General features: G+C 41.1%; 1 protein-coding gene and 1 long non-coding RNA gene across 2 annotated transcripts; one reads left to right on the top strand and one right to left on the bottom strand.

Annotated features, from left to right (window-relative positions):
* Positions 1-7,792: 7,792 nt before the first annotated feature.
* On the bottom strand, positions 7,793-10,650 carry LOC142498125 (vomeronasal type-2 receptor 26-like). The gene is made up of 3 exons (XM_075606632.1): positions 10,405-10,650; positions 9,420-9,543; positions 7,793-8,718 (listed from the first exon to the last, which is right to left on the bottom strand). Exons 1-3 carry the CDS (start codon positions 10,648-10,650, stop codon positions 7,793-7,795), a joined length of 1,296 nt encoding a protein of 431 aa, XP_075462747.1.
* Positions 10,651-20,416: 9,766 nt separating this feature from the next.
* Positions 20,417-23,671, top strand: LOC142497422 (uncharacterized). Its single transcript, XR_012802251.1, has 3 exons — positions 20,417-20,541; positions 21,577-21,632; positions 23,013-23,671. It is a non-coding gene; the product is annotated as an uncharacterized LOC142497422 (long non-coding RNA).
* The last annotated feature ends 2,949 nt before the right edge of the window (positions 23,672-26,620 follow it).

The following is a 26,620-nucleotide window of genomic DNA, read 5'->3' as shown; positions in this document are numbered from 1 at the left end:
ACTGAAACTTCCCGTACACTAGCTGATAGAAAAAAAAGCCGCATGTAACATTTGCATGGAGATTTGCCATCTCCATGCAAGGCTGTTACAGGCGATCATACACTAAATAAATACATTTGAATAATAGTGTACATGAGCAGGGGGTCTCCAGAGCTGAACAGCACATAGAAGAAAGAAATGAAGACACCAAATAGTGCAATTTTGTCAATTACAACAATGTGGTCAATGTTGAAGGTACTATAAAGTTTGCACTCACTTGTTCAACATGATATTAGGATGTTGTGGTTGTTAGAAGTTACCAACTTTATTTATCCAGATACATGCTCCAGATCAACACCAATATTATTCCATAAGAAAGGAAGGGAAATCCACATACAAAGGAGAAAAAGCAAAATAGTATAATATTGCTTTTAATATTAAAAACACAAAGTATTCCACTTACATAAGTGTCTTTGTGGTAGGCATTCACACCACCCTGGGTCATATGGACAGACAATACTCTTCACAGCAACAGCATCTGCTCCACGGCCGTCACAGCTTGCACTGGGCTGATTGGTAATAGTCTTCCACTCTGAATGTCGCCAACAAAGTTCCACTCTGTAATCCACGACTCCACCCAACGCGCGTTTCTACTTAATAGTCTTCCTCAGGGGATAATCTGCCTCTGGATTAGCTAAATGGATTTGAAAGGTTGATGATGACATCATCTAATTAAATTAGACACGTTTTTAAAAAAAAAACAGGCTCCACTAGATTTTTAAATGTACATGGAGCATTAGTTCTCATCATGGGCATATCTTTAAATTGGTATAACCCACTTCATGTGGTAGAAATATATATATATTTTTTCTATATTCTCATGACATTTCAATCTGACACACAGGAGCATCAAGACCAGAGTATCATCCACTTTCGAGGAGTATTCCATACAACAAGATAACGTTGTAGTCATACAGTACTTGTCCAATCAAAGTCGTTAAAAAAAGTACTGTCAACCCCTTTGTTGTTTGTAATACATTTTAAAGGAGTAACATACAGTAACTGTACATAGACATGTTTTCAGGAGCAGATTATTTTTGACATGATAAAGGTTGTTTTTTTCTCGAATGTTTGTCCATGTAAAATGTTGTTATTCTATCAGAAACTTAAGGAAAAAAGACGGTGCAAAACAGCGCTAAAAAAAATATAAATAATGACAATACTTGAAATAAATATTGCAGGCAGCCTGGCAAATACTGACTGTACAGTCAGAAAAGGAACCACAGAGAAAAGAAAGAATTGCCGGCGCCAAATCAGTCCTTTAAATAATAATAATAAATCCGAATAAAGACCAAACCGTCTCTTGCAAAGTCCCAAAAGTGTCCTTGAGCAAACAAGTGTTTGGTATTTATTCGGATTTATTATTATTATTTAAAGGACTGATTTGGCGCTGGCAATTCTTTCTTTTCTCTGTAGACTATCATAAAGGTATCATAGATAACAGAAATGTTGATACATTTTCTTGTAGTTAGTATGTTCAGAAACACTAAATAGCATCTCTTTTTCAGACCATCCCACCTGGGGAAGATCAAGGGCTTTGGCACTTTTCAATGACATCCTGTTGTGGCAATTTAGTAGCTTGCTTTTCTACTGCAGCCCTAAGTACCGTACTGGTTCTGTTCTTTATACTGCTTGTCTAATAGGGTTTCTTCCCTTGTTTAAATGTACTAAAGAACAAGACCTGTGCATCAATAGTCTTCTAATCTTCTGCTCAATAAGTACATGTATTTAACAGGTAGTTGCTCTACTGCGCTACTTTGTCCAGCGGTGAGTCCATTGTGACTGAGCTCCACTACTATAGTCAGTAAGGAAGGTTGAGTGCGCTCGCATGGACTTTTATAAAGGTGTATTTCTTATTAAAAATGGTCGAAGTTTCAGTACCAACTCAGATGCTGCTGCGATATGGTGAAGGGGATGTGCAGCTTAAGAGAAAAATTACTTTCTGCAAACCGCATGGCATCTAGAAAAGAAGCGCAGCACAATTCCTCTACATGGTGCAGTATATTTAATACAGCGTTTAACAGCAAAGTGCAAGAAGAAGAATCACACCCGCAATTTAGGAAAGTTAAAACAGCTTATCTGAGACAAGTTCAATATCTCCTTTTTTGGGAGACTGTTGAAGAACCTCCTATGTTGCTTCATATACGTCTGGATTCATGCAGAGCCATCAGCGGTGCTGGGGGTATTTGTTCCTTCCGGCGTACAGTAAGTATGAGCTATGGAACCTTGTAAGGGGAAAAACACGTCTGTCTAACATGTTTCGTGACTACAGCGTCACTTCATCAAGTTCATTTAAATAGGTCCAGGAAATACCAATAGATCAATCACTAGGGCACAGGCTGAGCCTTTGTCTAGAGACTGAATCCAATTGTAAAATAATGTCTATGGGCATAAAGAATCTTGTGTAACGGTGTTTTCTCCACCCTCTGGGAGATAACCCTGTTACCGGTGTATGGTGCATGCTACCTGTCGGTTCACAAAAGGCTGAGTTGTTCGTCAATGGTTGTGGGGACTGCAGGACCGGCTTCTGGAGTATACACCCGACATTTACTCCATGGTACACAGCGCTTTCATCTGCCGTAAGCTCCAGATGTACACTGGCGACACACTTTATTCGAGCTCGGCTAGTCCCACGAATTCGGGTATACCCGGGTGTATTGAGGTTTGTGACTGTTTTCTGCCCGAGTGCATTGAGGTATTTTCCAGGCAGGGATTGAAGCATTTTATTCCCGCTGGCTGCAATACTGCACAGTATATATATATATATATATATATATACTGCATTACAATTCATGAATTTATGCCATCTGGTAGACACGCGAAGCATTGCAGCCTATTAAATCCTAATCATTATCATTTAACAGATCAGCCGCCCGTCAGCCAGACATGAACCCAGGCTGGGAAGGCAAACGCAACGGGGCTTGTCAGAGGTGAGGAGCGGCGCATTCCAGGTATCTGCCAGGTACATACTGGGTATTTGCTCGAATAAAGTGTGTCGGTGCAGTATGGAGGATATCTCCTACGGTAGAAACGGTTACCTCTCCCCCCAGTAAGATCACACACCAGGCTGGAGGTATATTCAACTGGAACAGATTTATTCCTGTACACTCACAGTAACACGGCAGTCCTCTGCCCAATTCAGTCTCTGTGATGGTCTCCAAACTTGGGATGGTCCCTGGACCTTCACTTTGGGTCAAGAGCCCCTTCACTATTGGTCAAGAGCCCCCACAGCAGTCCCTGCTCTTCCCCAGCCCTCTAACAGGACAAGGGAAATAGATAATCACTCACTCTCCCCCTTAAGGAAGAGGACCAGGACATGCCAGTGCCCAGCAGTCCTGCATAATACAGTACCTTGTCTTTCTCAACAGTAGAGACACACTACTGAATTTGGGGTTGCACCTCTCTTAAGTACAGTAGGGGTAAGGTACTAGGTCTGAACCCAGGATTGGGCTGAACACAGACCTAGTCACGCCTCCTCCCCTGTCAATCAAGGGACTGTCTGTGTTGGGGAAAACCCATGATTAGTACTGGCAACGCCTATCTTACCAGGACTTGTATGCCAGTGAGGGCAGAATGATAGCCAAAAACCAGCCATGATTACACTTGTAAGAAACAAGGATAACATTTTATAGAATTTATACATAGAAACACGTGAAACAATAATAGAGGCTGTTAAATATAAACGATATTAAAGGTAAATAGATACTGAAATGGTCATGGACCTCATGACTGGGGTATGGGCAATTTGAATCATAAAATGGTAAATTAAAAATTACCCCCACAAGCACACCATCATTCTCCAGTGCAAACTTACCCCCCAAAATAACCAATTTACTCCCAAAGCACATAATTTTAGCCCCAATAACAGATGGCTCCCCCAAGCAAACCAAATTATTTCCCTCGCACAGTTTACACTCCTAGCACACCAATTTTGCCCCCCACACAGATTACCCCCAGCACATTAACTTATCCCCCCACACAGCTAACCCACAAAACACAACAGTTCAGACACCAGCAAAGCTTACCAACCCCAAAGCTCACAACTTCAAGCACACCAGTTAATCATCCTTACAGCTTACCCCCACCAACAACACTAATTTAGCCCCCCACAGAGCTTAACCCCAAAGCACTTTGTCCCCCATGTAGCTTATCCCCTAAGCACCAATTTGGCCCCTGCAACCTTACTCGCCATGTGCACCAATTTAGCCTCCCCCACAGCTTTCCTGCATAGCTTACCCCCCACAAACGCAATTAAGCCCCCTGCACAGCTTACTCCCCCAAGCACACCAACGTAGACCCTCCCCCGCAAACCTTACTCCCCGAAAGTGCCCCACCAAAGACCCTCCCTCACACAACTTACTTCCCCAAGTGCACGAACATAGACCCTACCCTGAACACTTTACTCACCGAAACGCCCCTATGTAGACCCTCCCTCACACAGCATTCTTCCCCAAGCATCCCAATATAGAGCACCCTGCACAGCTTACTCCCCCAAGTGCACCAATGTAGACCCTCCCCTGCACAGCTCACTACAACAAGCACACCAACGTAGACCCTCCCCACACAACTTACTCCCCAAAGCACACCAAGGTAGGACCGCCCCAACACAGCTTACTCCTCCAAGCGCACCAACGTAGACTTTCCCCCACACAGCTTACTCCACCAAGCGCAACTACGTAGACTCTCCCCAGCAAAGGTTATTTCACCAAGTGCACCAATGTAGATCCTCCCCTGCACAGCTTACTCCCCCAAGCGCACCAAGGTAGAGCCTCCTCCACACAGCTTACTCCCCCAAGCGCACCAAGGTAGAGCCTCCTCCACACAGCTTACTCCCCCAAGTGCACCAATTTACTCCCCCTACCCACCAATTCACCCCCCCAAGCACACCAACTCACCCCCCTAGCATACCAACTAACCCCCCAAGCATACCAACTCATCCCCAAAAGCACACCAACTCACCCGCCCAGCACACCAACTCACCCCCAAACACACAAATTTCCCCCCACCCCCATAGTACACCAAGCTACACTTCCCTGCACAGTTTACCCCCCAAAAAATGCACATTTACCCCCTGCACACCAATATACCTCCAAGCACAGCAATTTAGCCCCCATGCAAAGCTTTCCCAGCCAAGCACACTAATATACGTTGCACATTCCATGCACACCAACTTTCCCCTGCACAGTTTATTAACTTTCCCCCCCTGCACAGGTTACAAAAAACCTCCTGCCACTAGCACATACTGGGAACACAACTTACCCCCATGTACACAACTACCTCCTCCAGACACAAAACTTAACCACAGACACACAACAGCTTACACTTCCCCCCCACCCCTCAGCACACAACCACTGGCATACAACCTACCCTTCCAAGCATACAATTGACCCCACCATCCTGGAACAAAACTCTGACTATTAAATGATCTCAAAGAGTTGAAAGTAAAAACAGAACAGAGCCAGAATTGTTATGATAAAGCTATTACATTTACAGGAGAAGTTTTAAAGAAAATCTTTAAAATTAATGTACAGATGTAGTAAGTCTAACTGTCTTCAGTGTCGCCATCACTCGCAGTCATGTGACCGCGGCACTGAAAGATTAACGCTGCGGGTGTCACATTCAGACTTTTGTTTGTTTGTCCGCAGCGCTGAGGACAGTAAGGCTTAGTTCCCGCGGTGCTGAGCGCACTCATGCTTGGAGAGTGCTCCAAACATGAGTGCCGGGTGTCCTGCATTTACACGCACGCGGGGGGAGGGCATTGCGGGTAGTTGAGCACGCGGGAAAGTATAATTGTTTTGTTTATCTAAGCACCGAGCACGGGTACTATAAAGTCCATTCCCAATCTCAGCAACGCGCATTATTAGCGCAAAATTTGTGGATTTCTGTGGACCTACTCCATAATTTCCAGTTTTTATATTTGATTGTAAAAAAGGTTGAATTGTAATTGTATCTTATTCCTTACTCATTAGGGGATGTTGAATGTCATATCAACTCCATAAAATAATGATAAGATTTGTCATCTTGTGTGCAGCTATAATACATATTACAGATTATCCAAACCCATTTTTCTGTTTTTTTCACCCTCTATTCTGACCGTGGGTGTTTTTCTTTAGATGTTGTCATGGTAGGGATAGCTGGCCTTCATAATAAAGGTGAAGACCGGCTTGCTGCCCCTAAAAAACGTGTGTAATGGACTGTTTATCTAAGCCCACAGGGCCGGTAAAGTGTTTTTACGGTATCCCCCGTAAATCATATTTCCCTAGCCATCTCTGTAAACTCGAAAACAGGGTATGTCCTGTGTGTGTTAGACCCCTTATGGGAAATGTGGAACCAAAAATACCTGGGCGCTCTCATCCAGTAGTGTAGGATATGATAAAAAAGGTACAAATTTAGGTGATACTACCTTCTTGAGGGGTTTGCAAATACCCCTAAGATTGAAGTTTTCTCCTGAGGCTCAACCCCATCAGGACCAATCCAGGATCCTTGACAGAGACAAAAACACAAAAAAATAGTGGAGCACAGGATGAACAGTAATATGTATGTCTCCTGTTTAGGAGTTCAACACTAAAAGTGCCCGGTGAAATAAAAATCTGCGAAGTGAGGGGCTATGTACTTGGTTTGGTGCTCAGGAGGTAAAATAACCCAGTCAAAGCACCAACGCCAGTACCCAAATCCCAGACCAACAGAAAAAGGGGGCAGATAAATTAGTAAATATATAAAAGTCTCACTCACACGACCCTGTGTGAGCGTAGATGTATGAAAGGTATATTTTCCCCTTCTGTGTAGACAAATACCTGTGTGGACGTAGGTGTAATTAAGTGATGTTCCTCCCCTCTATATGCTGCAGTCCCAGATCACAAGGGTGGGCGAGAGGGGTGAGGGGGGGAGGTGATGAACAGATATATGTAAATATATGAACGTCACTCGCACGGCCCTATGTGAGCATGGGTGTAACACAGGTTTCTTTACTCTTCTGTGTGGTATATCAGGGCGGGGTTTCCCCTACGTGACCGCGTCCCGGTGGGTGGTGAGCAGCCTCCCTCAATGCAGATGGGTGCAGATAAAACCAGGTTTCAGAAGATGGTCAACACTTTATTACATAAAAAATAATATATACGCACTTACATCTCAAAAAACGCGACGGTACCAATGGAATCCGCGTCTGCTACAGTTGGGATCCCTGCTTCCGTGTCCAGCGGTCCCCCAGACCCCTGATTGGTAAGTATTCCCTTGTATTTGTGCATTTTTTGTGTATCTGCGGGGCTTGCCCAAATAAATCCCATTTTATTCAACATTGTTGTCCTGCCTAGTGAATTGATCCCGGAAGGTAAAATGTGTTAAAAGTACTGGTCTCCCGTGACAGATGTATTTTAATGTTATGTTCGTTAACTATGTATTTAGGATGATATTCCTTTGACATTGATGAATATGAAGTTATTGTATAAAAAAATATTATTATGAAACCCATGTTTCGTGTGCATGCAATAAGTGGATTTTTCTCTACCTTGAGGGGTTTTTTTCTTGTTGACTCACAATTTCCCTAGTGCACCTACAGTAAATAATACTAGATAGATACTAGAGGTCGAGAGGTGTTGTTTAGTTGTTTTAAATATACACATACTGTAGTAACTTTATTGACATACACAAAAATCACAGTCCATTATACATTCTCCATTTTATCATATATAAATTAGTTTAGAAAAATGAAACAACAATATAATTTACATGTTACAATGTAAACCACCGAGGTGGATCATCTTTTTAGTTTATAAATCGGAGCCGTTCTCTTTCCTGTAAGGAATTCTTTGTTGTTCATCTCTGGTCTCAGGATGATAATGTAACACTTTGGTATAAATATACATACCAATAATCCACTACTCGAAGACAAGATGGCAAATATTTCCACAGCCACCATGTATTTCCCACGGGTGCTGAGGTAAGCAGGGATGAAAGAGACCCAAACCACCCCAAATATCAACATGCTAAAGGTGATTAGTTTGGCCTCATTGAAACTGCCTGGTAATTTTCTTGCTAAATAAGCTAGTACAAAACTCAAAGTGGCTAAAAGTCCCATATATCCCAGCATGCACCAGAAAGCCACTAGTGCTCCCTCATTGCACTCGACACTTATTGTTCCTAGCTTAGCTGTTCTGTCATTATTCTGAAAAGGGGGAGAGTGTGCAATCCAACTAATACATATAATCACTTGTGTAGCTGTGCACACAAGTACCAGTGTGTTTGGCACTCTAGAATTTAGCCACACAGGTCTGTTGCTCTTTGGCTGAGTGGAGTTGAAGGCGATCACCACCATGATGGTCTTCCCCAAAACACATGAAATGCACAGTGCAAAACTGACCCCAAAAGTAATTTGTCGGAGGATACAGGTTATGTTAAGAGGATGACCGATGAACAACAAAGAGCAGAGGTAGCAAAGAATTAGGGCCATAAGGAGGAGGTAACTAAGGCCCCGATTATTAGCTTTGACAATTGGAGTTTCAGAGTTTTTCAAGAAAATCACTAGGATGCTCAGAGGGAGGAGAGCACCCACGATTGAGAGAGAGGCCAAAGTGCCACCTAACGGGTCTTCATAGGACAGAAACTCCAGGGATTTAAGCCTGCAGCCATCATGCCTTTCATTTGGCCACATTCCATCGGGACATTTTATACAACGTGTTGAATCTAAAGGCAGAGAAATGTCATAGATTATAAGCATTGTATTCATGAATATGGCAATCTACATCTAATGTCACTCTGAAACTAGTCAAGGGATGGCCAGGGAAGGTGTTTTTAAATGGCGATATTTTCTTAAAGGAAGATCATTTTTAATTAGAACTGAGGTTTAATGTCCTTTTGAAGAATCATCCTGAATTATTGAATCCTGAATGAAGATTCCATGGTATACAATGGTTAACACAAGAGAATTGTAAGTATTTTACATTGATTATGTTGAGGTGTTGGAGCAGAAGTTTCTTCTTCACTGAGCCTTTGTGCTTTTGATAACTTAAGTCAGCACAACTCTCTTGGAATGAGAGTGTCTGCTTGTAGGCATATGTTGTATTGAGCTACTCAACACTGCCTGACAATGTGAGATTAAAACAGTATGGAAATCCATGCAATTGCTGCTATTGGGAACCTTAAGTCAACACGGTAAATGATCCTGAAGGCGATGATGAATTTCTGAAAGTGTGTAATGAGATGTGTAGATTGTTAATGTCAGTGTCTTTTTGACTCCACTACAAATGTGATGCTTCATGCTGTGTAGTTCTGTATTAAATTATCTAAAGTATTAGTTCAGAAGGTTAGCAGCACAGACATACTGTATGTGTAAGATACAGCAGGTGTGAGAGAAAAAAAGTACTACACATTTTACTGTTATTTACCTGTTTCATTGCTAAACTCTTCTCCTGAACATAACATACAGTCAAAGCAGCAGACTGGCTGCCCTTTCTGATGAGCTTTTCTGTATCCTGGAGGGCATCTCTCACTGCATATGGATGTAGGAACCTACAGTTAGTATGAGAGATACAGTATGATATGTAGAGATATGTATTTTTTTCACCAACTTTCTCAAATCAGGTGAAATTTGCCAATTTTGTTTCACGAAAATGGCAAAGTTCGCAAATTTTATGCCCAGCATTAACGGTCATTGTACATTGCAAATTCCAACATGGAAGCAAAAAAACATAAAGTCACATTGCTCTGTATATATTGCCATTTATTTTAAATTCTAGTGAAGTTCACAATGTCATCAGATACAAATGTTGTACTGTACCCAACTATTTTCAGGTATTCCCGAGCAATGTGAACTTTGCAAAAATGTAGGTTAATCTAGGAGAAAATCACAAAAAATGTTGAGAAGCAAATTTAAAGACAGTATATTGATATTATCAACTTCCTACTAACCATTATCACTAACAGATGAACATGTCATGTCTCATATTGTCTATTGGTCACTTGGCATAAGTAATTATGTGTTATTTTCTTGAAACATTCAGTTTCATTAGGACATTTAACACATTATCAGTTGCAATAAATTAAATATATTGAAATGGACGCAAATATTGAGGAGAATTTGTGGTTCAGGGATTAATTACTATTTGTTTTTTTCACACACTATATTGGCTTCAGCGTTTACCATCTGCTTTAGGTAGGTGGCCTAGAAAAGGTAACAAATGCAACACAATATGTCACCGGAAACACTTTTTGAGGTATTGATTGTTACTAAATATTGTAGATCAATATATATATATATATATATATATATATATATATATATATATATATATATATATACTCATATATATATATATATATATATATACCACAATGATAATGTATATACAGTACAGAAGTTATTTTGCTGACCTCTGTGTAGCCTCCACTCCAGAAAATAGTGTTATTGCTTCTAGTAACACCCCACTCAGATCCTTCCATGGAAATGCCAAGATTGACATATCTACTTGTGCCGTTAGGGAGAGCTTGCCAGTTTACATATTCAAAGCGTAATGACTGTTCTCCAAACTCATTAAAGAACACTTCCTGTCCAGCAGTATTGTTAAACCGGACCTGCTTTATGTAGTGTAATAGCTGAAAAGAGGATAAGAAATGCATTTTTTTTCACTGTTGTAATAGTTAGAATGTTAACGTTTCAGTTATGTTATCAATATGAGATGTTAAAGTTGTCAGGTCTCCCATATTTCATGTAGCTAGTTAATGATCTTCATGGGTTTATAAAGCAGTAATGCAATTGAATGAGAAAGAAAGTTAGGGATTGTAAAACATGACACAAACCCTCCAACATACAGGAATAATAAATAACACTTATGAGCATTTTCCATGTCTCAGATAAGTCCAGAAACCCGCCTTACCCATAATCACACAGCATACAGTTGTTCCACAGCAGCCAGGGATTCTGGGTAATGGCATAAAATAGTAGTCATAGGCCCAGATCTACAGAGTTTCTTGATTGACATAACGCAGCCTTAGCGTAAGTTAACACATCATAAAGTACCTACGACAGCGGCGTAACTACCGCCTGGGATGCCCAGGCATGTCCCGGGGACCCCAGCTAAGGGGAGCCGAAGAGAGTCAAGATCCTCCCTCGTGACTTGTGATGAACCCCCAAGCGGTTACAGAGGCCCTGCACTCTTCCACAGCGCAATTAAACTTCATGCCGGGAGAGAGAGCAGGACCTCAGTACAGGACCTCAGTAAGAGAGCATCCCTCCTCCAAAAACACTGTGTGTCACATGACGAGCGACATCATGACACCACGGGAGGAGGACCAGCAGGTAAGTGAAATACCTGGGGGCCCTTTATGCTGTAATTATGCCACTGGACAACTGATATCTTCAAAGCTCGGTAATAAAATATTAAATGTTGCTTTCAGCCATAACAGTGCATTAACTATAAAAATACATTAGTGCTAATAATATGCAAAAGAGGTGCTCCCTCTAACAACCGCTATCCCCAGAGCTCCACTATAGTTAACACAAGGATGTAATGATTTACTTAGTGTTACTTAGAGTATACTTAAAGGTGGCATTAGCTCTCTTGGTTTTAGGGGACAAAGGGAAGGAAGGAAAGTCTTATACTTATACTATCCCAAGTCCTATAGACATCCCCCTCCCCCCAACACACCTTAATACAACATGTGGAGAGACACCTTTGCACAAAAAGGAGCACACCTCAGATATCTGGGATATATGCTAATAACTGATATGGATATGCCAAATATATTGTAATTAGTTAAATTAGAATAAATCCCACGTATCTCAGGTATTCCACTGAGTGATATTTAAAGCTAATTTAACAGCTGTTAAACCTGTGCTAATGAGATACTGTAACTAACATCTGGGATTTTTGCACACAATTAGCTTTGTGGATTCACGTTAAACTCCTGGCACATAACGTTCATCACTGATTTTCATAACAGTATATATGAGCCCTGAGTAAATGGAGCTTTGTGGATCTGACCCATAGTGCATAATTTTGTCCCAGTTTATCCACTTTAACATGGATCCCAATAAACCATCACACTCTTAGCTGATTCTTATTCTATCAGCCGTTTTAACTGATTTAGAATAACCCCCAAAGGGATGTAACAGCTGTTTTGTCCTTTTGGACTGTACATTAGGTTTTCTGGCCATGCATTTTATTGTAACAACTGTGTTAAACTGCAGGAATAAACATATAGGGATCCATGTTAATATGGGTAAGAAATGTGACACTGTTCATGCTCTGTTATGCGTGTAATGTACTGCAGCCAGAATCCCTGACTGCAGTAGACGCACGATGCTGTGTGATTATGGGGTAAAGACGGTTTGTGAACCTGTCTGAAATGTGAATCAACTGTACTCATAAGTATTCTTTATCATTACTGAATGAGGAAAAAAAACTGGCGGATGGGGCATTAAGTATCCCCCCAACCCCCCTCTTGGAAGCAATGCATTTGTTCAGGGAATAAATAAGGTGGGTGCACAGACTCCCCCACTTCCCCCCCCCCCTCCCCCCACCTTTCCCACATATAGCAGGGGGTATGTGCATTAACTTGTACTGTGGAGTGTTTCTCTAGGGAATCTGTTGAGCTCAGGGACTTGCCTGTGTAGCTTAAGAGAAAGGAGGATTGATCTTTTTGTTGGTGTTCCACGTAGAGACTTGTGTTTGTTATGTGGTTAGTTTAAAGTAATGGGTTGCAGAGGTGCAAATAAATTATAACTTAGAATGGGCCTCAAAACTGTGACTGATGCTTTGAAATAATAATATGGTGTGGGACTAATGCTTTGAAGCGATACTTCCCTCTGATTCCCTAGAGACTTGTGTTTGTTTTTGGTGTGTTTCTTTTTGGTTAACTTAAAGGAACATTCTGGCTGCTGGACAAGGGCAGCTTGCCTGCCAATATGAAAGGGAGAAAGTTGTGTTAACAAATTCAGCTGTTACTGCACAGAGGGTTAATATATATATATATATATATATATATATATATATCAGACAACATGTGTTCCATGCGGCCACCCTTCCCCCGTCCACTCCATGTGCCTATTGTGTACAACGTGATAAAAAGGGGAGGAGTCAACGGCCGCTTGGCAACCCACCCCCCTTATATATTTCTACAAATTATCACTATTTCATTGTTAATTTTACATGGCTTGACACGCATACAATGAAGGACATGTCCAGGCTGTATATACAGTATGTATATATATATATATATATATATATATATATATATATATATATATATATATATATATATATATATATATATATATATATATATATATATGTAACGGGGTTTCCCCCACCCAATCGCAGATCACACGGTGTGGGGGCAGGAAACATACATGGTTACTAATTGTGGTGCATAACCTGTTGGCTCACAGGAGGGCTGAGCTTCCGCCATGGGGAACCTGGGGTAATATTACTGTGGACAACTTACGTATAACGATGCAGCGCCTCCACCTGCGATGGCTCCCACCAGAGGGGGAGTAGTTCCTCGCAGGACAATCAATACTCACACACAAAATATATATATATGGGACTTTACTTATTCCGCAACACAACATATAACCACAACAGTTTGCATAACCTGTGTCCCTTCCTGGAGGAGACACTTACTGCGCCATGCAGGACGCTTACGCTAATTTGCACCACGGCGGGCGCTAACACTTCTAGGCGTCACGGCGGACGCTACCACCTCTAGGCGTCACGGCAGACGCTACCACCTCTAGGCGTCACGGCGGACGCTACCACCTCTAGGCGTCACGGCGGACGCTACCTCCCAAAGAGTGATCCCACCCTGTGTCCAGTAACCCCAACCCAATGTCTCGCACTCCCAAGTCATATACCAATGTGTGTGTGTGACTGCGCAGCCACTATGTCTGGTGATAGGCCTTGTTGGTGCACGTGAGTTGTGGGTTACCTGCCCGGGCTCCAGCCACGGGTGCCGCTATATCACTGGGGTTGGATCCACCGGGATATCCTCCTACGCGTGGGGTGAATTCCAGCGCGGATAATATCACCGTACAGCTCCGCACCGTCTCTACCTTAGTTAGGGTCTGTCTGCTGCCAGTAGGCCGCAGTCACGCTAGCTGGGCCTCCGTGGAGATAGTCCAGCTCCCTCTTAGCAATCCGAGCAATGTCCGTGATACACTCCTAGCAAATATATAATGGGGCAGGGTCCCTAACCTAGGGCCTGTCCCTACAATACTCAGCTAAGATGACTCAGGGCTATCTGGGGCCTAGGGGATTTGCTGGCCTAGTGCAGAGAGTCACAGACCCCTGCACCCTACCTCCTTCCCCTAGCTGCTCCAGTCACCAACTGCTTTTCTCTGTCTGCTTTGTGCTGCCAGACTCACAGCTCTGCATCAGACTACCGCAACAATGTTGCAGACCTCCAGGTGCCTCTTACTGACAGAGGCAGCACAGCAACAGGAACTCACTCTAACAACTCAGCAACAACTAACAACGCGCGCTCGCATACCAGAAGGAGGGGGTGAGTGCGCAAGGGGGGGCTAGCATGTCAAGGGGGACCTGGCTACATCCTCCCCCTGGTGAAAAACCCCAACGACCTCGCTTGGGATAAATAACTCAACCCATACATAAATTATATAATAAAAATGCATCAGATCATATAACTTAGCACATGCCCAACTCTAAACAATATTGCACAATTCCGTGAGCATCACAATCACAGATTGGATCCTGCTCCGAGAACACTGCTGAGCCTCATAATGGGGTGCCCCAATTTGATCGTAGGTGACCCGAGTTGGAGGGTACCGGATGCGTTGGCTCCGTCGGAGTTGTTCTTCTGCGACTCCCTCAGGGGAGTAGTACACATTGGGCCTCATGCAGTAAGCGTTGATAAGGGAAATATGGCCATGTTATAGCCAAAATTGGGTTTGAGATTCAGTAAGCGCCGATAAGTGCTTCATATCGCCAGGTTTCGGAGCCGATAATTTGGTTATGGCCAGTCGCCTGCCGATAAGCCTGTTTTCGACACTGATCGCCACTTTTTTAAATCGGCTGGATTCAACAAAAAAAAACAGCTTATCGGGGCTGATCGGCACTACGAAATTGAGATGTTATGGCCGATTTCTCCCGCCAACTAAAGTTGGCAGTTTGGACGGGAGAACGATCGCTAAGGCTGCCGGAACGGCACTTAGAAAAAAAACATCTTCTGTACATCAATGGAAGTCAATGGAGCGGGGACGTATAACAGTATAGTACTGTTTACGTTTCATTGCTCACAATACAAGGGGGATTTGCATTACAGTGTGGGGGCATTCCCTGCATTGTGTCACAGCTGATGTGTCTTATTTGCATAACATTCGACTTTTACATGTTTTCAGCATTTGCGGGTCACATTACTCATCATGTGATGATGTGGCAAGGGAAAATACTATACTACACTCTTAAAGGAGAACCTCACATCATATCACACATTTTACTCAACTCAGCGACAATTATTTACATGATGTCACACATGTCACACATGTCACACATACACAGTATATTCATCTTCCTTTACATTACACAATGCTTGTAATGTGACACGCATCTTTAAACGTTCATGTACATCTGTCTTCTCATGTTTACATATACTTTTGGGTCCTCCCTATTTTCATGACGTCACTTATTGGACGCTCAATCACATTGCATGTTTACATTGTAACCGTTGCATTACAAGCACTTCAACCTAACTTATACACACATGTACAGTAATTCATCATTGGGACACCTTGTAAACTCATTCTATACCAACTATCCTCCTTACACAAATGCATGCATATGCACACGACTATTCATTGTTGCCAACATGTCACAATAACATGGATAATTACACATGTTACACAAAACTTTTCCCACGTCAATCTCAGCCTTTTTGTCTCATTACATGACTGACTCTTGCGTTCACAAGTGTTACATGCATTGCACATGCAACTATTTATTTGCAAGCAATCTTTGTACAAAGCTTCACGTCACATCATTGCCAAATATCATCATTCCCTGCAGAATACACACAACAAATACTTAGAACAACAAGTGCACACAGCTTGCCACAGAAGTACTTTATTATGTTAATGTAACACCTTGCATTTTACTATGTCACCTGACATCATCACATACCTATTTAAAGGACGCACATTACCTGCTCATTCACAGCTACTCATTTCAAAATGTTGAGATTGTTTAGGAGACGGAGGAACATTCTTTTCTATGACATGCTTGATGATGAAGACAATCATATAGGGCAAGGGAGGGACACACCGAGGGACAGTGACAGTGACGCGGATACGACAGGGACAGGGAGAGGGACAGGCCGAGGGACAGGTAGAGGGACAGGAGATCAGAGGAGAAGACAGAGGAGACAACTTGTGCCTCGTCCGCGTCTGTACAGGGAGAGAACCCTGTTAGATGGGATGAGTGAGGAGGAGATTGTAAGTCGCTATCGTTTGAGTTCAGCAGCAATCTTAGCTCTTTATGAGGAGATAAGGGGGGATTTAGATTTTTTCACAGCCAGAGGTCGTGCAGTCCCTGGGCTTGTTAAAATGCTGTGCTCATTACATTATCTTGCTTCCGCGTCATACCAGACAACTGTGGGCATAGTGGGCGGGGTCTCGCAATCTACATTCTCGCGGGCCTTGACCCAGTTTCTCTATGCACTCAATAGACGCGCTAGGAATTATATTCATTTTCCTACAGAGGCGACAGAGTGGCTGGAAGTCAGGACTGGCTTTTATAATATAGCAGGGATACCATGTGTGCTGGGTGCAATCGATTGCACACATGTTGCTTTGATTGCACCTAGTCAGAGTGAGCATGTGTACCGCAATCGGAAGCACTACCATTCACTCAATGTACAGGTGGTATGTGATGCCACGATGAGGATAATGCATGTGGTACCCAAGTTCCCTGGTTCCAGTCACGATTCCTCTATCCTGAGGAACTCTTCAGTCTTCCATGCGTTCGAAGAGGGACATTTTGAACCTGGTTGGCTGCTGGGTGAGTACATATTTACATGTTCTAACACAAAACACATGTTGATTTAGGAATGTTGGCATTGTACAATTTGATCACTAATGTCAGCTTATGTGTGCTCCATTCATTATAGGTGACTCAGGATACGGAATTAGGCCGTGGCTCTTGACTCCGGTGCTAAACCCTCAAACTGAAGCAGAGGACAGGTACAATGCAGCCCATATATCTACAAGATCTGTTATAGAGAGGACATTTGGCCTACTCAAGACCAGGTTTAGGTGTCTGGACAGAACTGGTGGGGCTCTTCTATACAAGCCTCAAAAAGTGTCTGATATTATCCTTGCCTGTTGCATTTTGCACAATGTTGCACTCAGGCACAATGTACAGTCAGACCTAGCTGAGGCTTTGGTAGACGAGCATCCCACCCATGTAGCTGCTGAAAATGAACAAACAGCCAGTGGTGGCCAGACACGACAGAATCTCATCAATTCATTTTTTTCTTGTAAGTACAAACTCATATGTTCCTAGTACTACTTTTATAGTTTAATTATGTTATATTAACAATAATGTTTCTTTATATAACCTTCTGTTAGGACACAGATGAATATGGGTTGCACACCTTTCTTTTCTCTGCTGTGTGCACAAAGGGATGTGGCACCGGTATGTTATTGTTGCACAGGTTATATAATCCCTCTTCAATTGTACTTTAGTTGTGTGTATGTGAATACAACTTGGGTAACAAAGCAATAATATTTTAGCATTGTGTTATTCCTTATGCTAAGACAAAACACATATTATGCCCATAATCATTCATGCTTCTAGTATGCTTACATACAATGTTATTGGTGCAGTGTAACATGTACATCCAGATGATGTGTACACCAGGCTGATTTACATTTTGAATGTCATGAAATATACATGGTGTTGTACATTTAACACCAAATACACACTTTGCTGTGTTGTTTACGGTACTGAAGATGGCATGTCAATGTTTGCAATTTATATATTGTTCCTTTGCATTATAGGTATATCTCCAGTATGACTGATCATGGTATGTATATTTGCTGACATCTCTCATAAGATGTGGCTACCTCAATCTTCCTATAATTATTGGAACTAAAAACCCAACATATTGGTTTAAACACAAATGTTACATATATGTACTTTCTGTATCATGTATATGCATTTAGCTACTCTTGAGCTTTCATGTGCATTGTATTACAAAATGATTACTCACATTTCATCACATTTTATGTATGTTTCCTTATAATTTCCATTAATGTAATATAGAGGTGGTTGGAGAAAAGGGGATAACTGTACTTATTTGTTTACTTACGGGAGCACATTCATCACTAGCATAGACACACTTTTTAAGACAACTGTTTGTGTCTCTATCAATTGGTGTAGGATCCATGTATAACACCGACAAATGATAACACCAGCTTTATTATGGTAGCTTATATCATCATATTGACTATACTATGTATTTCTAAACGATTAATAAACACAGTAAACTATAGTTAGTTAGGTTAATGAAATATACACAGAAACGTACTTCATAACATGATGGTGATGTCATATTCAGAACATCATGCATTGGAGGGGACCATAACATCTGGCCACTAACATTATTTGCTACAGTCCCAAACCATTTTATCTACATACCCATGTAACAAGAGATTTTAAAAATAAATGGCTACTTGGTTGTAAGTGTCCTTTACATTGGGAGAAGGAGTGGCTCACTGAGTAAAGACACACACTGGCACTGATAGTTTGAAGCAGGGGAGTCTGGTTCAATTCCCGGTGTGGGCTCCTTGTGACCTTGGCCAAGTCACTTTATCTCCCTGTGCCTCATGCGGCAAAAAAACATTTGTACGTTCCACGGGCCAGGGACCTCAGGCTGAAACATGTGTCTGTAAATCGCTGCGTACAACTAGCAGCCCTATACATGAACATGCTCATATTATTATTATTATTGTTACATAGTTTCGACAGTCATACGTTCCATTACATATTAGAATACACAAATGTGTTAGCAGAGTGGGAATGGTTGTTATATATAAAACACACCATGTCATAAAATGTTAGTAGTCATTAAAGAACACTCAATAAAAATTCATGAGGCACTCTTTTGCAACATCATTATGTTAATTAAGTGCTTATGCAATATAGGCATAAGGGTATCACATTTTTAATTGTTTGTTAATAAGCGCTGCAAGCAATATAAAATTAGTTCCATATGTAGTATAGTAGTCGGTGGCTCCTCCTCACAATCATCTCATATAAAGGTAGACTCTTCTGAAATCATACATTGATCCGATTGTATCTTCCCCGACATCTCTGAAATACAGCAAACACATGATGGTCAAAGATGGCACCTTACTAGATATGCATCCGTGACAACGCGTTACGCAGCTCTATATGATTGTGTAGATACACACGTCACTCACTTATATGTTAGAAGTAAAACTGTTCATCAGTATGTAATGTTTCTTTAAATTTGTAGCAGGCATAACTATGTATAAGAAGTGAACGTTGCCTGTATACTGAAAGATGTGCGCGCACATCTTTGTGTGCGCACGCACTTCACGCTTGGCTCCACTAACTGTTAGCGCATGCGCAAAACAAAGCGTACGTTGTGCGTTCAATACATGTTGAAAATACCAGTAAACATAACATCTTTATTTCAAATACAATGAAGACGAAACTACATTCGTTCTAAACGAGTACATCTGTATTCTTTTTAAACAGACGTGTTTGAACAGAAAGCACGGCCGATAACACAATGCGCAAATGCAATACGTGTGACGTCATGTTAAGCCAGCGTGAAACGCACGCTAACACTCCTCCCACTCAATTAACATTCGGCTAACGCCCAGGGTACGCCTACAAACACTGAGCCGCACGCATCACACACTGCAGTTACCGTTACTATAACAAAACATGACAGCCAATAGGCTTTGAGGCGCGCACGTCGCTTGGGGGCGGGACTTACATCACTAATCCTTTTTAAGGACGCCTTGGCCCATGACAAGGGTCCCACGTCATACGTGGTGGACCCGGTTTTCAATGTTGTAGATGTTGCATGATAACAAAACAGGTATGTGTTAGAGTAATGGTAAAATGTTGCTAATATGTTTAAAGGGATAGGAAAGTACGTATATTTATTCCGTCAGCAATGTGTACTACTCTTTCAGGTCCTACTATATTGTATTAGGAAACAATTTGTTTGTGATCGCTACATGTTATGCAGTCTGCAATGTTACGCTGTATCCACGCATTGAAAGTGAAAATGGTGGTTACAAAAAAAAAAAAAATTTAAACGCAGAGTCAACGCATAACGATTGTTATATTTACCATTCTTCTAGAATTAACTCTTCGCCTGGCTGCAACTGGTCGCTCCAGAAATGCAAGCCATTTTCATCCACGCTTAACCCAACCGCTGAATCCAGTATGGCACATATCTCCTCCAGGATGCGCTCATAGGAATCGCCACTGCTTTCTTCAAATAATTGGTCGGGAGGTAGGTTCATTTCTTCCGGTTCCCATTCCAATGCAATTTCAGCTGAAAGGCTTGGTACATAATCATAGTACTTTTGTTCTTGTACAATGTGGGTTTCAGGAATGGAGGCTGCAGATATTGCAGCACGTATCGATTCAAACGGATCAGTAGTAGCGGATACATTGCTATTGCCATTAGGAATAAATATGCCTTTCACGACAATATAAGTGCCGTCTTTCAGGATAAATTGTTTTTCCGGGGCAATCTTCCAGAAACCATAGGTGTGTTGTAGCTTATCCTGGTCACGTTCAAAAAAGTCATTACTTGATAAAGTGAATCTTATTGAGGAATTAAAATTCCGTGCATGCTTACGGTCTTGGTAATAAGGATATTTTGCTCGAATGAAATCATCGATTTGGCGTGTGCTTGCTTTCTGTCCGCGACTGTTCAAGATGGCTTCACAGATCATGTACTTATACCCTAAAAGGGGATTAATATTGTTAACGAATTCATCAGCCATGTCTGAGTAGCACAAAAGCTGTGTGCAGGTCTGTGTTATTTGCTCATCAAAATGAATGTGCTGAATGGCTAACAAACTCCTGTTTTTCCTTGTCAAGGTCAACAAAAGTAACTACTTTGACTCCTTATTTCAAACGCCAATTGGATTTGTTTGTCTAATTGGGTTAACAGTTGTGGTTCGTGATATGGGACTGTGGGAGAAACATTTCTCCTTCTTTTATCTCGTTTGTGAAAAACATCCCTAGACTGTGAATGCGTTCACATAGTGTTTTTTTGAAAACTAACAAAGACCAGTGTGTGAAAATATTTCTTAGCCAGGCATATCAGTAAAAACACACCTGCAAAAAGAAATGTTTTTTCCCCGCTTACATTTCTGTGTGTATGTGAAAGTCTGGTTAACTCCCTGTCTGCATGAGTTTAAATACGTGTGTATATATATATATATATATATATATATATATATATATATATAAATATATCTCTTATAAAAATATATATATATTTATATATAATATTTTATTTTTTTTTATATTGCAGGAGTACACACAACATTGATGGCATTAAGTATACCTTGTATGAAACCTATTTAAATGGTGAGAAACATGATTGAATTAAGTAATAAACATTTGTTTAAGCACAATACTGTTAGAGTCTCATACTTAGGATATTTCTCAAACATTAGGCCTGTATTATTAAAATAGTGTTTTCACAAGGAAGCATGAAGTGTATTAGTTTGTGTATACCAGTTTATATAGTACTATATATATATATATATATATATATATATATATATATATATATATATATATATATACACACATATACATATATATATACACACATATACATATATATATACACACATATACATATATATATACACACATATACATATATATATACACACATATACATATATATATACACACATATACATATATATATACACACATATACATATATATATACACACTCACACACTCACACTCACACTCACTCAGTGTGTGTGTGTGTGTGTGTGTGTGTGTGTGTGTATATATATATTATTATACATTCTGAGATGTTATAGAAACGAACACACAACTGATTAAAGGACAAAATTACAATGGCCAAGCAAGGCAAAGGTAAGTAATAATTTACACATAATCCTGCTGTACACGTACAAGAAAGATGTTTGCACTTACTTAGGTGTTTTAATAATTGCATGTGACTAATATGCATATGCAATTCTTACATCAATTAACACACCCAAATGCAATGTTTTGCTGCAAAGTCAATGGCAGCTTCTCTAAACTTAGCAACTGGCTCCTGGTGGACCATTACTGAACAGACGATTACAACATAAATATTTATAACACAATTAATTATGAGTGTTAACATTTCCAAAACTTCACGTGTACAAGAACATAGTTGAAAGTTTGGAAACAACACAGTCTTCAGCATACATACAATAGTAATTAGATAATCTGAAGTCAACAAAACAAGGCCAAAGACATATTTTCTGAATTATAACATTTATTTTTTTTGTTCCTTTTGCGAGCGAGTAACAGGCCTGCTTGTTGTCTCTTGAATTTTCCTTTTTCTTTTGCCACCAACTTTAGGCACAACAGAGCCACTTTGAGTGGCCTCTGGCACTTCACGGGCAGGGCTTGTGGCCAGTGACTGTTCACCTACGGGGCTTGTGGCCAGTGACTCACCTACAGGGCTTGTGGCCAGTGACTCACCTACAGGGCTTTTGGGCAGTGATTCACCTACAGGGCTTTTGGGCAGCGATTCACCTACAGGGCTTTTGGGCAGCGATTCACCTACAGGGCTTTTGGGCAGCGACTCACCTACAGGGCTTTTGGGTAGTGACTGTTCACGGACAGGGCTTGTGCCCAGTGACACATGTGAGCAAGTTGGTAGACACTGCACAAGTGATGGTTGGTCTGTTTCATGTGTGTCTTGTTTTGTTTTTGTCGCCTCCTTTGTAGGTGTCTGCTGCTGAATTTGTACAGATGGCAGCTGTAGGATGTCATCAGGAACATGCACAGCAATGTCTGCTACTTGACCGGTAACATTTGGGCCTGGTGAATGAATATCAGATGAATGTGGTGAAAACTGACCTGCATGAACAGATCCTGGCTGGGAGGTGTTGAATTGTGGTACATTAGTCATTCTCCAGTAATTAGCTTGTGTTTGCTGAACAACTAATGCTTCGAATGAGGTGTTGATTTTTTGCAACTGTTTAGGCACTTCAATGAAGACTCTGTGGAGATGTGCCAATTGTGATACTGTTTCTTCCTGCAGTCCAATCATCCTTTCCAGCACTGTCATCATGTCTGAATGGCGACGATTTTCTGCGTCCACTATTTTTCCCTCTGAAGCTACAATTGCATCGTATGTGGAAGTTGATGGACGATTTGGCGGTACAACAGTTTCTATTGGCACCTCTTCATGGTCACATGATTGTATTTCAGTCTCTTCTGTGGCGTCATCCTCATCATACTCATCATCCTCATCACCATGATGTTCTAAAAAGAAATGTACACATTATTAAATGGCATGTTAATGTATGCTGTGTTACTATGTAATTGTACTGTGTCCTAAGTAACACCTAACATGTTAGCATACGTTTTATAACCTCATTAAAAACTACCTTGACTTACGAATAATGTTTGGACTCAGTATGAAATATGAATGAATGAAAAGTTGCTCTAAACTCAGAAGTCCTACATGATAATTAACATCACTAACACAATACATGTTGCCTTACACTTAATTTTCACTGACACTAAGTAATCCTATTTAAAGAAGATGTGCAAAACAAATAATGCACATGACAACATAACATATAGAAGAGCACATATTATATGGCCAGCAAATGATACACTCACCTTCTAGTAGTGTTGAGCTGGCTGACCCAGGTGAAGACACTTGTTCCATCTCAGGTGACACATGTCCTCCAGGGGCAACTATATATAACAATAACATAAGTTTTACATTTACATGTGTAAATATTGAACAAACACTTATTGTATGTTCTGTATTTATGATTAACTAACAACATCAGTTCCTTAACCGAAAATGTGTGTGAAAGTGAACATAAATAGTTTTAATAACACTGTACATGCCTGTGTACTTAGAATTTTTGAGTTCCCTAACATACAACATACTATGTTTCTGCAGTAATGCGTGAGGATAAATAGATTAAATTTGTATCTAAAAATCATATGTTGTGTAGTGATATCAGTATCATAATGTACATAACTATCATGAGATGACCATTCACAATGGTTATCATGAAGGTGGTCATATTGCAAAAAGTGTTGTTTTTGGTAGAGGATATGTGTGGTACATTAATCGAAGATGTGGCACACCTGAATGTGGCTGTGACTCAACAAGACAACACATGCAGTGTGTGATAATGTGTCTTTCATAGTAGTTCAACTATAGATATGAGTGAACTAATGTGTGACGTACGCTTTGATAAGTAATGAGTTGTTGGGGCATTTAGTAGCTAGAGTTAAGCTTTCAAATGAGTGTGATTAACTTCAGTTGTGCTATTCAGGTTGTAAGAAAGGTATTCCCTTCCCCAAAAAGCCTAATCAGCCACACCTTTCAATGACTTGAAACAGGTGCAAATGGTGTGAACTAAGTTGACCGTGAAATGAGGCTGTAATTAGTGTGTGTGCTGAACCCCACCCCCTCTGTTGAAGTGTATGCTGTGATGAGATATTAATTGCAGCTGCTTTAACACAATGGTAGATGAGCTAAGTAGTCATCTGCAGTGTTTAAGTTATGAAAACAATGACATAACATATGATACGTGTGCCTCATTATGCTGTCTGTATATGACATAAAGCAAAAATGGACCTTTTCATAAGCAACTATAGATGTGTTAGTGCCAGTGATGTTTGTAGGCCGTTACATGCAATTTCTTTGATGCATGCTTAAAATAGGCAGTAATGTCATGTTTGTCGGAGTAAAATCAATAAAATACACAATAATATGATACATATTTCTGTTCTGTACCTGTAGCTACTAATAATTTCTCATGAACATGTGTTACACATGTGTACTACCCTGTTGTTCCCCATCTTCGCCCACCATCAATTGCTTCCACTGCAGCTATGCATTTTGGGAATTCACATGTAAATGAGCACGCAATGGCACGTGCTATATTAGTTACTGCTTTTAGTAGGACTACTACATATATGTCTATTTTGAGATATATATATACAGAATCAGACATATACATATATAGATGCAGGTATGCTTATATTGTGAAGACAGTATAAAAAGCAGTGTAAATATGCAAAATAACTGTAAGCAACGACACGCCTAGTACAGTAATATTTATCACCTGCTGGAAATTGTGACGGATAAATTCCAATGTCACGGTCACCAGCCAAGCCTTCCACGACGACGGTAAGTAATTTTGGCCGAAGCAGCTCCTCCAATGGAGTCAATATGAGACGTTGTGGTGTGGGCCCACCTCCAGTGCCAGTAGCATGCACGCGTTGGTCTTGTATTTTCTTTTTCAATTTGGACCTAATATCATCAAATCTTTTCCGACAATGATACTTGTCCCTGACACTATTCCCACAGGCATTGACACCAATGACTATTGTGTCCCACATTTCTTTTTTGCTTGCTGCACTTGTCCGCCCTTGAAAAACATATAAAAGATATGAGGTAAATTAATAATAATATAAGCACCAGTTTCCTACACTGCTAGCTGTTCCAAGAGATAGCAAACATGCTGTTTTATGTGTAATATGTGCAGCACATGAGCATTCACTACTAAACCTATACATGTAAGCAAGGTTGCATTCATATTGTATGCAGTTCTGGCAAATTGACCGCCTGTGTTTATTTGTCCTTGTAAGGCATGATAAAAAGCTGTGTTTCCACACTAATGAACATAGAAAGATATTGTGTACCCATATTTGCATATGAACAAAACTCAGATGACCTAGGATCACATGTATTTGAATAATAAATGTAAAGTTACACTTACCTACTAAATGTCCATAGAGACTGTCATAGTGCTCCAGAATGCCAGTGACAAGAGCCCTATTTTCCTGGTCATTGAAGCGAGGATTACGTGGCTTCTCCACACGTTTTTTCCGAGCAGGTTTAGGGTCAGAGCTTGGCTGGTGCTGACTGGACTCTCCTTCTTCCAATGCAAGAGCCTCCAAAAGCTGGCCACCAGCAAGCACGCCACCACCAGACACCCCATCAGCAACTGCGCCACCAGCAGCACTCCCAGCACCAGCACTCCCACTCCTAGCACCAGCACTCCCAGCACTCCCACTCCCAGCAACAGCACTCCCACTCCCAGCAACAGCACTCCCACTCCCAGCAACAGCACTCCCACTCCCAGCAACACCACTCGCAGCACCAGCACTCCCACTCCCTGCAACACCACTCTCACTCTCAGCAACATCACTCCCCTGAACAGTACGTTCACTCCGACGCGTACTCGCACGAGTAGCACTCCCACTCCCACCGGCATCACTCTTCCCACGCTTTGCGGGCATACTTCCAGCACTCACAAAAAACAGACAAGAAATATACAGGCAATCACACGAAACAC

This window comes from Ascaphus truei, chromosome 6 (genome assembly GCF_040206685.1).
Source record: "Ascaphus truei isolate aAscTru1 chromosome 6, aAscTru1.hap1, whole genome shotgun sequence".
NCBI classification, from domain to species: domain Eukaryota; kingdom Metazoa; phylum Chordata; class Amphibia; order Anura; family Ascaphidae; genus Ascaphus; species Ascaphus truei.
This window is presented reverse-complemented; position numbering and strand designations above follow the sequence as displayed.

Excerpts from the sequence above, each read along its gene's own strand:
- LOC142498125 (XM_075606632.1), bottom strand. The coding sequence starts at position 10,650 with ATGCATTTCTTATCCTCTTTTCAGCTATTACACTACATAAAGCAGGTC. Across the intron at positions 9,544-10,404 it reads GGAGTGGAGGCTACACAGAG|GTTCCTACATCCATATGCAG; the intron begins GTCAGCAAAATA and ends TACTAACTGTAG. Across the intron at positions 8,719-9,419 it reads AGAGTTTAGCAATGAAACAG|ATTCAACACGTTGTATAAAA; the intron begins GTAAATAACAGT and ends CTCTGCCTTTAG.